This window comes from Strigops habroptila, chromosome 4 (assembly GCF_004027225.2).
Source record: "Strigops habroptila isolate Jane chromosome 4, bStrHab1.2.pri, whole genome shotgun sequence".
Lineage (NCBI taxonomy): Eukaryota > Metazoa > Chordata > Aves > Psittaciformes > Psittacidae > Strigops > Strigops habroptila.
Window position 1 is genome coordinate 7,892,056 of NC_046358.1, and position 12,372 is coordinate 7,904,427.

The 12,372-nt window shown below is 43.7% G+C and overlaps 1 protein-coding gene across 5 annotated transcripts in view; it reads left to right on the forward strand.

Moving 5' to 3' along the window:
* The window catches only part of MAPKBP1 (mitogen-activated protein kinase binding protein 1), a 101,804-nt gene that overhangs the window by 83,794 nt on the left and 5,638 nt on the right, over positions 1-12,372 (forward strand). For 4 of the 5 annotated variants that reach the window (XM_030482737.1, XM_030482740.1, XM_030482738.2 and 1 more), the window contains 9 exons: positions 195-244; positions 766-1,002; positions 1,973-2,142; positions 3,769-3,914; positions 4,418-4,588; positions 5,468-5,546; positions 7,104-7,417; positions 8,197-9,108; positions 12,009-12,094. In XM_030482737.1, the coding sequence (XP_030338597.1) occupies positions 195-244; positions 766-1,002; positions 1,973-2,142; positions 3,769-3,914; positions 4,418-4,588; positions 5,468-5,546; positions 7,104-7,417; positions 8,197-9,108; positions 12,009-12,094 (2,165 nt within the window). The remainder of the gene's footprint in view (positions 1-194; positions 245-765; positions 1,003-1,972; positions 2,143-3,768; positions 3,915-4,417; positions 4,589-5,467; positions 5,547-7,103; positions 7,418-8,196; positions 9,109-12,008; positions 12,095-12,372) is intronic. The other variant, XM_030482741.1, reaches the window with a different exon arrangement.

The following is a 12,372-nucleotide window of genomic DNA, read 5'->3' on the forward strand; positions in this document are numbered from 1 at the left end:
TTACATAAACCAGTACATCTCCATTAAGATTTTGATACAATGACTTGGTAATCTATTGGAAAGCATGTGTTGGCAGTGCCTGGTGGTGAAAAAGGTGTAGGAATGCTGCCTTTGACGAAAGATAAGAGGTCTTTAAAAAGCTGGACTACTGGTCAAAGGATATCAACTAGGTATATATATTTTTACCTTTCCAGATCCAGACCTTACCCTTTCAAGAAGCCTTTCCCACTGGGAAATGAGGAGGGTGAGTTGCTAAACTTTCAAGTTGTATTTCTTGTCATAGGGAAACTGGAAAAGAAATTCCTATGGAGATTAAAAACTTCATTCACCCTGGTGGGAAAGATACAGCTGTGGTGGGAAACCATGGAGAATCCTCTCTGTGGAGAGTGACTAGGGGGTAGCAAAATAGAGCCTAGTTTAAGAGACAGTTTCACTTGGGATCTTTACATCAGTATCTTTCCATCAGATGTTATGCTTTTGCTCCTTCATTTCTGGCATGAATCTTACGTGGTGCTGAAGCTGATCATACACTTGGATCTGAGTGATGCATTTAAATGTCCAGTTATACAAGAAGGAGCAACAAAAGTATCATCTTTACTTGATCCTTTGTGATGAAGGGAGGAAGTTTAAGCTGCCTCACAGACAGCTTTGGGTCTTTTATGGAGATGGACATAACTGTGTCTTTCTGTGGGTCTTGTTTTTTCTCTCCTGCCATTCCGTAAGCAGAAAGCTCCATCCCTCAGACTGTCTTTGAATTTCCTTCAGGCCAAAGAGATAGCAGCAATCCAGCGCTCGGAGGCACCGATGAGCAAGATGCCCCGGCAGCGTGGGCGCTGGTCCCAGCCAACCAGCAACATAGAGATGACTGTGAAATCCATGCTTGACTTGCGTCAGTTGGAGTCTTTCTCTGTTTCCCGTTCTCCAAGTCGAGACTCGCTGTCTCAGAACAGCAATGGGGATGACAGAGAAGAGCAGGCAGATCTTCCTGTGCACATCAACAAAGTAAGGGCATTACGACTCTGAGGAGGTGACTTGACTTTGAGCGCATCTGTCCTGCCTCTATTTATTGTTACCTACATATATTACTACCTGATGACATTCTTCATATCATTAGAGGTGGCTCTAAATACCTTCAGAGAAGCTTGTTTAAGTAAATCTGTTGTAATTAGTACTCCTGCAGTGTGTGACTGCCATCTTATAGCAGAGCCCATATAGGACCAAGGTTTCTTTCCAATGGCAGGGAAGCCCTCATGTTTTCCTTTAGCTCTTTGATTATTTATGGCAAAAAGAAGCTGAGGAGCTGAGCTCAGAATTACGGATGTGTCCCTGATTACCTGTTAGCTCACTCTGCTGAGGTGCAGTTTCTTGACTCCAGTAGCCACTGAAATGTGGCTCATATGATGCCCTTAGCTGTGGGCTGTGCTAGATTAAGTTCTCTTTAATCTTTGTGTCAATGGATCACAGCAAGTAATGTGTGCTCATACTTCAGGAAGCTAATGCCTGTTTTCCAGTAGCAATCTGTCCTGGTGCCTAACTTCATTAGAATTTTTGCTTCCTTTACAACTGGGTGGCTGAGAAGAGGGTTGGGCTTGTTGCATGCAGTAAATCGGTGGTTTTCTGCCGTGGCACACAGGTTTCTCTGGACTGTGTCTGATCAGCCTATAAAAGGTAATGGAAGAACCTCCTGCCACATGGCTTGTACTCCTGATGTGTCGTCGAAGAGAGATAGGGAGTCCAGTACTTTACCAAAGAATTTTAGGGGATTGCAAACAGGAAACAAAACAGGAAACTACAGCAGTAGTCTGTCAAGTTCAGTAAATAAGGAACAGGAAAGTCATAGGAGTGCTGTGTTTGCTGATCTCAGATTTCTGATGATATTCTGTGCTGTAATGCCTGCTTTCTGCCTCTGCACAGCATTTGCTGACTTAAGGAAAAGAGCTGTTAATACCCATTTTCTCTCTTTTTAAACCAGGTTGGCAGCTCAGTACCTCCCCAAGACAACCGGTCTTGTGTGCGACCCCAAGTGATTCGGCTTGTGTCCTGTGAGGAGGGGATTTTCTCTCAGGAACTGGAACCTTCTGAGAGTGAGGAATGTGTAATCTACCCTGAGCAAGATGAAATCCATCCCACAGACCCTAGCAGGTTAAAAATAAGCTCTCTGCTGTGCATGGCTTAGATGCTTCTGTTTTAGTTTGCTCGCAGCTTGTGTGGTAACTTGGGTGAGTTGACTTACTGCCTGATTGATGCCGGGCATGTTTAGTTGAAAGCTTTATGCCAGCCGGATGCTAAAGGAATCTGAAACTGAGAAGACACCATTAAAATAATCTTTCCTCTGAGGAAACTGCACATTAGTAGCTTCCTCCAAGTTTTTTTGTTGAATAAACAACTTGGAGCAGTCTTTTTGCATTCTCCCTTATCTGGGTTGAAATAAGCAAGGGAAAACTTGGAAGCTGGAAAACAACCCAACAGTGATATGTCCATGGCAGTGAAATGTCTGCTCAGGAGAACTGACAGGACACTTACTCATGAGAATTTCAAACTTAATTGGGCAAGAATTTAACAAATGTATTATGTGATGACCCTTTTGGGGGAAATAGAACGACTTCCATGAGATAGATGGAATTGAAAAGGACACTGGAGACAGTGGAGACCTTTTTAATTCCTCTGCTGTTTCTTCTGGTTTAGTTTTACCTCACTTAATTTCCTGTTTCTTCCTGTGCTCCATTTTTTTTTCCTTCCCTGAATTTTAATCTTCCCTTCCCCTCTTAACCTGATGCGAATTGCTGTTTAATTTCCCCTGTCTCCTCCTGATCTGTTACAAAGAGTGGGCTGACAGCTTTAGACAGGCTTTTATGCAAGAGTGCATGCCAGGATTTTGCAGCTGAAGCTGCTACGCTCCTCCCAGTTTCTCTTTATTTACATCTTTAATTCTGTTATGATAACATTTGGACAGAGCAGACCCGTGTGCTGCTCTGTTGTGTAAGAAAGGGAGGTCCTCTGGAGGTGTTGGATGCAGACTGAACATATCTCAATGTATACAGAGTTTGCAAGCTGGGAGGGATAATTGCCATTCAATTCCATTGCGTGACTTCTGCATCCTACCTTGCATTGAAGTACATCTGAAACCAAAGGATTTCATAAAGTGAAAAACTGAAGTCCACAGGTATCAGGCAAAGAATGCTGCTGGTGTCATTTGGCAAAATGAGACTCATGAAATCACAACAGAAATCAGGAACCCTGTCCTACAACACTGTGTTTTTCTATGACCTTCTTCAGTAAATTAGTCTTGCTCAAACGCACAATCTTCTCTATTTTGCAACACAGAAGTTGCCCAAAGAAGCAGGTCATATACATGGAAAAAATAATATATTTGGCCTCAAATCTGTAGCAAACTGGAGTTTGTCTCATGCAGGTATAGGCCTGGTTTTAGTCCCTTTTTCATTACAGAGACTTCTATTATTCATTCCTCACCTGTGCTGGAAATAAAGCCAGGGCAGTGCTGTGCTGGTGCCTGGTAATCATGGGAAACTGACAACACCCAGAAAGTCAGACAGTCCTCTTGAGACTTCACTGTCCAAGCTTAATGAAATGCAAAAGCATACTGTGTAATGATGAGAGAAATCAACTTCTTTTTCTCTTTAAAAGCCTTACTTTTGTAGTCAAAGGTGTTATTAACACAGGTAAGGCCTTATTAAAGTTAGAATATGCTGCTTTACATGTAAAACAAATATGTCTTCCAGTGCTGTATCTTTCCCGTCTCTTTTGTAGTGAGTTCCAGGTAAAAGCACTGCCCCACGGGAAGCTAAATAGAGGTTATCACAGTAATGGATGCCCGGACAAACACAGTCCTGACAGTGCCTGCTCTGTAGATTACAGCAGCAGTCGTCTGTCCAGCCCAGACCATCCAAATGAAGGTAAGATGCAAAGACATTATAAGTGTATTTATACATGATGTTGAACACTTCAGGACCTTGCTGGGGTGGCTCTGTGCAATGTTCATCAGTTTCTATCCTGATCTGTAATACTTAATCCTCTTAAAGAGCTGAACTGAGGTCACACTCCTATTAATCTTGCTAGTATTGCTATAAAGATTCAGGTGCATTTCAACAGGCACTTCAGTGAAGCCACTGTTGAAGCAGGAGTTGGTTAAAGTGCACTACCCTCGTGCACCTTTGGCTTTCTTTTACGTAACCTAGGTACGGAGGCAGGTTTAGTATTGATTATCCCATAGGCTGTACTGTTTGTGGAATATCGTAGATTAGAGAATTACACTTAATGCTGACTGACATTTGCTTTAACATTCTAGGTTTGATTTAGCATCTTTGCTGAATGTTTGGGTTTTGGTTTTGTTTTTTAACCTGGCTAATTCTACTGTGATCATGCTGTTACAGCACTGAGGTGTTTTGCCTTTTCCCAGATTCTGAAAGCACTGAGCCGCTCAGTGTGGACGGCATCTCAGACCTGGAGGGAGAGGAAGGAGAGGAGGACGTGAGTACGAGCATGCCAGAGGGAGATATCCCCCAGATACCTGATCAGGAAAAGTTCCTCAAGGAGCATTTTGGGACCCTGGGCAGCACTGGTGGAAAAGGTACAGCTCTCTGCTCGGTGGGGGAAATTTGGGATGGCATTCCATATTTGTCCCCTGTCTAAATCAAACGAGGCTATAAGTTCTGCCAGGCTTTTTTGTGGCTGTGTGTACGAGAGGGCAAAAATGGGGAGCCAGTGTAGAGAGGCCCAAAGAAAAGTGACATCTGTTAACTCCATCGGTCTGTGTGTAAGTCTGTGTGGATGAGATTGGGGTCTGTGTCAGTTTGGGTTAAGGATTGTCCCTGGAATCCTGAAGAAACGTTCTCTTGGTCCTGGACTAGTTTTTCCTGCCGTGTATGAAGGTATTAACTGTGTGTTCACCCCCCCCATAGGTGACATGCAGTGGCCTCTAGTGGTCTGTTGAGGCATAACAAATGTCACAAAAGAAAAGGCTGAAATGCTGGGTGGAGGGAGGGAATGAGAGGAGACATCAGAGTGGCAAAGAAGCTGGTTAGTCTTTATCGACCAACTCCAGCACAAAGCGTATCTTTTTAGAGTTGATAATGGTTGCAGACAGCAATATCTATGTGAGTTGTCTGGTTTCTGCTTAATTTTTAATTTATTTTCCTCTTTTGATTGGTTTGTTTTCTGCTTCATGCCAGCTCTTCGCAGTCCTGCAGGCAGGATAGGACACAAAGGGAAGCGAAAAAGGAGGAGGCGTACCCTTAGGGAGAGTAGCAGTTTAAGGCACAGTAATCTAAGTAGAAGAGAAAAGGCAAAGGCAATGAAATATTTTCATTCTCTGTGGTTTTAGCTCAAAAAATGCCCTTGGATATGGGGGAACATTTGCTAGTCTCTGCAATAAGAAAATGCATGTGTCAGAATGTTTGTTCTGTAACTAAACTGCTCCCTTTTTTCTCCCCTTTAACCAAAATTGTAGGTGGTTCATGTAGGAATCTGGAAAGAAGTGAAAACCTCAGCATTTCCTCTCGCTTTCTTTCCCAGTCCCCGGCTCTCAGGTATGGCTCTGCTTGTTTTGAGTGTTTCTGTCTGTCTATTTTTACTAATGTGAGTAGGTCTTATGCTAGGCCCTGCGTCAAAATAGTTGAACAAACTTCTGCCTTTGGTGTGCCTATGCCCAGAAAAGTGTTAGCAGAGCACCTGGCAGGCTGGCTGCAGACCCTTGTGATTTGGACAGGCCATCCTGTGTCACTTCAGCTGTTCTGTTTCTTCCTACAGCAATGCTGTTTTGTCCTTTTTCCTCTTTCAACAATGTACTTAATTGTTTCATGATTAATGCCTGGATTGATTAAGGTGGAGGAATTGCTCATAATCTAATTTACTCTTCACTGTTTATGCTCTGTTTATTCTTTTGCATTTCATTCAGCTTGGACAATGAAAGTAGGCTTGTCAACTTTGCCTTTGTCTTGCAGTCCTTTCTTACTCAGCTTTGTTTCTCAGTTCCATGCCTTCACAGAGTGCTCTGGTGTCTCATAATAGCCCCATGGGGCTATTATTCTTCCAATAAAACCTCAACCCTAAAACACCCCCAAAGGCCTCTCCAAGCTGTTTCCCTTGTTTAAAAAGAATCCTAACAAAACAAAGAAACAAAAAGAAGCAAACAAGAAATGGGATAAATACTTTGATTTGTGTTCATAAATGTTTTAAACAAACACTGCTTTATTCCCCTAAAATTACAACCTGAGATCTCAGCTCAAAGTAATTTCATTGTATAGGACTGAGCAGATTTGAGTACATCTATGGTTCACCAGCTGTGTCTGGATTCACCATGTTAGGGAATTTTTTTTCTCGTTGCTGTATTCAGCTGCTGTTGCTGCTGTCAGAAGTGCCTCTTAGTCTGTCTTGTGTTGGGACCTTATGTATGTTTGGGAAGAAAGCCAGTGGATAGTTATTGTGTAAGCTTCTGGAGAGTTGCAGTGGTGAGCAAAGGTAGTCACTGGTGCTCTAGAGATGTAACAAGAGAGGTAGTTTTATGTTATAAAAACCTCTGGGCTTTTAATCTCTTCAGCTGTTCAAACATGCCGAATTGAAAGTTGCTTCCTTTCTGAAGTAAGCCCACTGTGCTTGTCTGAAGTGGAGAGGAAGAGGAAATTAGGCTTTCCTCTTGAAAATACTGACCAGCTTTCCTGGTAATTATGCTTTCATAATGTTAGGAAAGCATAATTACTTCCTCTTAGGTAATCTTAGGATTGAAAAGGTTTAATTGTTAGTAAGCTGAGCTAAGAGACCTGACCTGACTTTACCCAGTCTTCCCTCTGCCTGGAATTTTTCGTTCTTTTTTGCCTTCACCTTTTTACAGTGTCCTCCCCGGAAACAGTGACCCAATACTATATGTGATTGTGCAGCCTTAGGTCAAATGCCTGAACACCAGTGCTTCCAGGGCTGAGTAGAATAAAATGGTAACAGACTAGGGCATTTTTGACTTAAAAACCCCTCCAAACCAAACAGATAGGGAAGGGCTCTTTATCCCAGAGAAACTGGCTTAATGTGTGTGTGCATGTTTGTCCAGGGCAATATACTTGTTTTAACTGGATTTTCTTTATCATGTTCTCTAGACGATTGTCACTCTCTTCGTCAAATCTGATACTGGATTCAAAGCCCATCGAGCTGCCAACCCAGACCAATCATTTTACACCAGAAAACTTGTTGAAAAATGGCAGCAACCACCCTGGTGATGCTTTGGAGAACAACCAGCTGTCGGAGAGTGTAAATTTAAGTCGGGCTGTTTATGGCCAGAAAAAACGGAGGTCAGCTTTGGAGGCCAGCAGAGCTGGTATGGCTCCTGGACGGGTTACTGCATCGTTTCCAGAAGGCCCTGTGAATGCAGTGATGAGAAAGGCGCAGTCAGTTCATGACCTCGTTCATGAGGGTAAGGACACAGGTTGGGATGGTGGTCTAAACCTGAGAATGAAATGGGGAGATTTGGGCTTGAGTAGAGATTTAATTGAAGCTTGTGTCTTTCTGCATTCTGAGCGACAGGCTTTTAGAGTCTTCTATTAGCCTGTCTTGGGAAGATATTTTTAATTTGTAATGCAGATGCTGTTCTCCTAATTATCGGTCTCTGATATTTTTCTGGTAGCTGCAAGAGGAGCAATGCCAAGAGTGATATGAACTATGTGTAAAGAAATTGTCTCTTGCTGTGGGGGGTTGCTCCAGGCCAACACTGAACCTCCCCAGGGTAGGGAGGAGAGAAAGACAGTAGGGAAGCAAAAGGGAAGGAGGAGACAGTAACAGGGAGCTTACTGTCTCCATGCCCTCTGTATGAAAGAGCTCCACTTTTGAAACAACCAACTCAGGAACCATCAATAAGCACTCAGTTTGTTTTAAATAAAAAACAAACCTTATCACCACAGCATCATAAGTAAGTTTTTGCCTGCTTCCTCTGGCCTCTCAGTTAATGGTCACAGTGGTCTGAGGTCTTCTGGCCATAAACTTTAAGAACAAGTGTCTCATCAGGTAAGCAGCAGTGTGTAAGCAGGGCAACAAAGAAAGCTGTTAAGGCTGGGTGATATTAACCTGCGGCAGTGGTTCTGTACACCTCTCCCAGGGGCTGAGCTGAGGCCGGAGCAGCTCTGTTACTTTCCGATTTTGGAATTCACTGCAGGCTCTTGTCTCTTTTTGGTATGTTTGTCTGTTTAATTTTCACAGATAAGGGTCCTGGAGTGATATCCTCTGCCAAGCAGCGTCCTCAGACTCTTTTGGTGGTTGAGAAGGATCCCAGACCTAACAATTGCAGGGTGTTATCAGCCAGTATGTTGAAGATGGATGGACCTGGTGCTCTGCTGGCCAAAGATGTCAGGGCTGCAAAACCCAAGTCCTATATGAACCCCACAACCAGCTTCCGGGCTAAGATGTCAAGGAGTATATCTGTAGGGGAAAATCTGTACCTTGGTTACTCCACTGAAATGTTGGCAGATGGGAGAACTAGCCCTCCAGTGGCAGAGAAGACACAGCTTAGTTCCACGGCAGATGCTGAGAAGACGAAGCTAGCAGTGAAAGAAAACGTTCCAGTGAAGCCAGCACTTCAGCCAGTTGTGAACTGCTCATCTCCCAAGTCCTTCCACAGCAAATTGGCATCATCAAACCGAGCACATCTGATTCTTGACATTCCCAAGCCATTGCCTGATAGACCCACACTGGCCTCCTTCTCACCCACTACTAAAACAAAAACCCTGCTTGAGCCACAGTCTCCACAGTCACCTGCTGGGGCCTGTAAAAAGAAACCCTCTTTTCCTGAGATCCGAGCCTCCAAGAAGGAGAACCAAACTGCTGGGCCTCTGGTTCCTGGCAGAGAGGTCTCAACAGGACCTACTAAGGAGAGCCCAGTGGAGAGTCCAGCCTCAAGGACAGGTTGCCAAGATGAGCCAGGGGTCACTAATCTAAAACTGAGGGAGCTATCAGAGTGCCAGCACCCAAAATCTCCTGAGGGCACACTGCCCAGGAGCAGGGAGCGGATCACCGGCATCGCCTGTGTGCTGGACAACCAGCCTGGACTGTGCCCACTAGACCCCATCAGGCCAAGGTCTCCTACACCTCTAACTGCCTCGGCACAGGTCTCAGGTGTGCATGGATACCCATCTCTTATCTTCCCCCTTCTGTCTCCTGTCTTTGTGAACCGCCTCACGATCCCATCACATTTCTTTACGTCCAGCTTCTGGCCTGTCTCGTCCTGTCTGCACCTGTCTCGTTCCATAAGCCATACCCTCAATGGTGAGACACTTCTTCAACCTGACATCTTTTTCTCAGTCTTTAATTTCCATTTTCTTTGGGTCTTAGGTCTGAACCTCTGAAAAGCTGAGGTTTTGTAGACCTCAGCTCGCTCATGTTTGCAGTCGTACAATTAACCTGTAGGGACTCAAATCTCTTTCTTGTCAATGCTAAAAGCTGATGTGCTGGGGAATCCCCATCTCCTGTGCCCCTCTCAGAGCATGTCTGACCAGCAGATGAAGGTGCAGGCCAACATGTGCTAGCTGAACCTAGCAAGCACAGATAATAGCGGCAGTGAAGCTGTGCCAGGCAGCTCAGGCTTTACTTTGTTAATGTGCAAGTGTGCAGGCTTCAGAAGGGTTTGCATACAATTGTCTTGCATAAGGTAGGGCTTAACCAAGGTGAGTTCCTTGCTGTAGCGACCTGTGAGAGTGAGGAGGTCTCTGTGCTGCTATTACTGTGCTTTGAAGAATGTCTGTAGACTGGGTATACAACACGTGTGCAGGCCTAGACTTTGGCTTTGAGCATAAAGAACATGGTTTAATTTCTGAATTATATCCAGTTTGGAGAACTGTTTTACCTGCTGGGAACAGCTCTCAGCTCTGTTGCAGTCTCTGTTTTAAAGTACTTCCATCAAAGGAAAACTATCAGGTAACTTCAAACTGAAGCAAAAATCCTGCCCTCCAAGGCAGGAAAACCTCCAGTGGCAGAGAAACCACCAGAGGTTTTTCTTTTGGAAATACACCTTCCTGAAACACTGAGCTGAGTCGTGCAGTAGGAAGCTGAATGTTAAGCACTGCACTGATATCTTATACCTTCAGGGGCTATACAGAGCACAGTTTAAATCCCTTTTGCCATGTTGTTCTTACTCATATCTGAGAAGGGATACCTCTGTAATCCCCTGATCGATTACTTTCTGTGGTGCCAGGCTGCTCCACCATTCATTGCCATGGTTAAGCACAGTATTTCTGCACTGAAGCACTGCAGAAGGATAATGTGGGTTTCATGCCCTGTTATTTTTCATTTTGTGTTTCTAGAGGTCAAAATTGCCCTAAGTTTGAAACACTCTCATGTAGAACAGGAAATGTGATGTTTTGTCTGAGGGACCCGCTGTTCTTACACCATAGTGTAGCTGCTCTGTAGAACAGCGAGGGCATCTGAAACTTCAGCTGTGGCTTCTGTGGATCGTAGTATAGCAGTTTAGAACTGTAGGGTTGAGAGAGACCTGTTCTGCTTCGGACTTGCTCTGTGCCTTTGGGTTTCCACTTAATTTTTCTGTCCTTCCATTTTCCTGCCTGTGTAACAGCAGCAGATAAAGAGACTTAATTGTTTTTATTAAAGCATTTTGACATCTAAACTTAAAATGCTGTAGATGTGCTAATACTGTTGTTGTGTTTAATATTCTCTGCTGGTTTCTGAAGAGCTCTGCTGTGCACACCGAAGAGGCAGAAAGCACCCGTTACTCACACATTTATGTTATGTTTGTGACCTGGCAGCTCACAGAGCTGGAGACCAGCATAATCAGAGGAGAAATCCAGAAATGATCATGAGAAGAAACAGCTGGGTTTAAAACAAAAGGAGGGGAGGAGGGGGGACAGAAAGAAGAAAGGGTGAAAAAAGGCAAGAATCTTGGACTGCACTGAAGCTCACTGTGCTCAAGCTCTACAAGGTTGTGTGATTTGGGAACAAAAAATGCAGATGGAAGGATTTGTTCATGCCCCTTTGTTCTTCTATATGTGTTTATTTATGTATAAATAGATGTGCTTCTAGCTATATTTGTTTATACATCTAGATGTATTCATAAAACTAGCGAAGATCCCCTCCAGCCTGTTCAAAGACCATGTTCTTAGAATTGCAGAAATAATAGTGCTAATGTGACCAAGTTTTGGTTTTAGGTAACTAAAGGGAGTCGAATGGCCTTTGTCGAGGCCTTTGCAAAGTGAAGTTAACTGCAGATTATGTGTGTGTCTGTGTCTTTGTTTGTGGTTTAACTCATGAAAGCGTTCATTTTGTTAAACGTTTCAGGCCTTCAAATGATGTTTTGGGGATAATATCCGGTGGGGGTAGGCAGAAGGTGGTGTCCTTTTGGGCTTGCTTTTATTTTTCATCTTTGAATTACAGTGTATCAGCAGTGCATATTCTGGGTTGCTCAGAAACGTGATTCTGTTATGACTGAATTTGTTTGTCAGCATGCCTCTGGACCTCAGTCCTCACTAGAGAACACTGTAATAATTCAGCATAATCCTTCATCTTCAGCACTTAGTTGTATACTGTGTGGTACACTTAGTTGTACCTATGTGGAGAATAGATGAGGGAAAGCACGGAGATTTTTGACTAGGTGGAGGCTAAATTAGAGGCTTCTCAGGTCAGTCCCTTTTGCCACTGAAGCCTTTATTCAAAGTTGATTTGAATTCTAATTGAGAATGGCATGGGTGATCTGTGACTGTCCTTGACTGTAACAGAAATATGTGATCTGACAAAAACCATTGCTCACTTTGGAGAGGCTATAAAGACTGGAAAAATAGCAATGTTTGAAACAAGCAGCATCTTTAGGTATGAAGGAAAGTTTATGTAGAACTTGCCTGTTTAATGATTGGCTCAAACCAGCCCTATAAATTGAATGAGAAGTGTGTGCACATGGTCTTTGAAATATATATATTAAACAAAAAAAAAGGTTTTGTACCCAACTGTGAGATTGGATATTAGGGTGTGTCTGTGCCTTAGTTTGGGTTTTTATTTTTCCTTCCCTACAGGATCATGCATCAGTGTAGAGCAGTGTGAGCACGTGGTATCAGAGCTCCAGGACAGCATGCGCAAAGCCATTCATCTTTACCGCATGGTGAGTGACCGCAGACAGGGGCTGTTAGAGGGGTTTGGCTTTTACAGCCCACAAGCATCGAATCTATGTGCTTCCTGGCTCAAGGTGTTCTCTTGACTGCTGCCTGGTTGTCCACTGGACTGCACCTTAAGCTTGACCTGGGGAGGCAGGAAGTCCTGATTTCCGACTGTTGGATTTTCCAATGGCTTGCTATGGTACTCTGAGCAAATCCATTACTTTTCAGTCTGTTTAGCCTATCTGTTAACTGAAGAGAACAGTATGCTCTTTTTCAAAGGGGT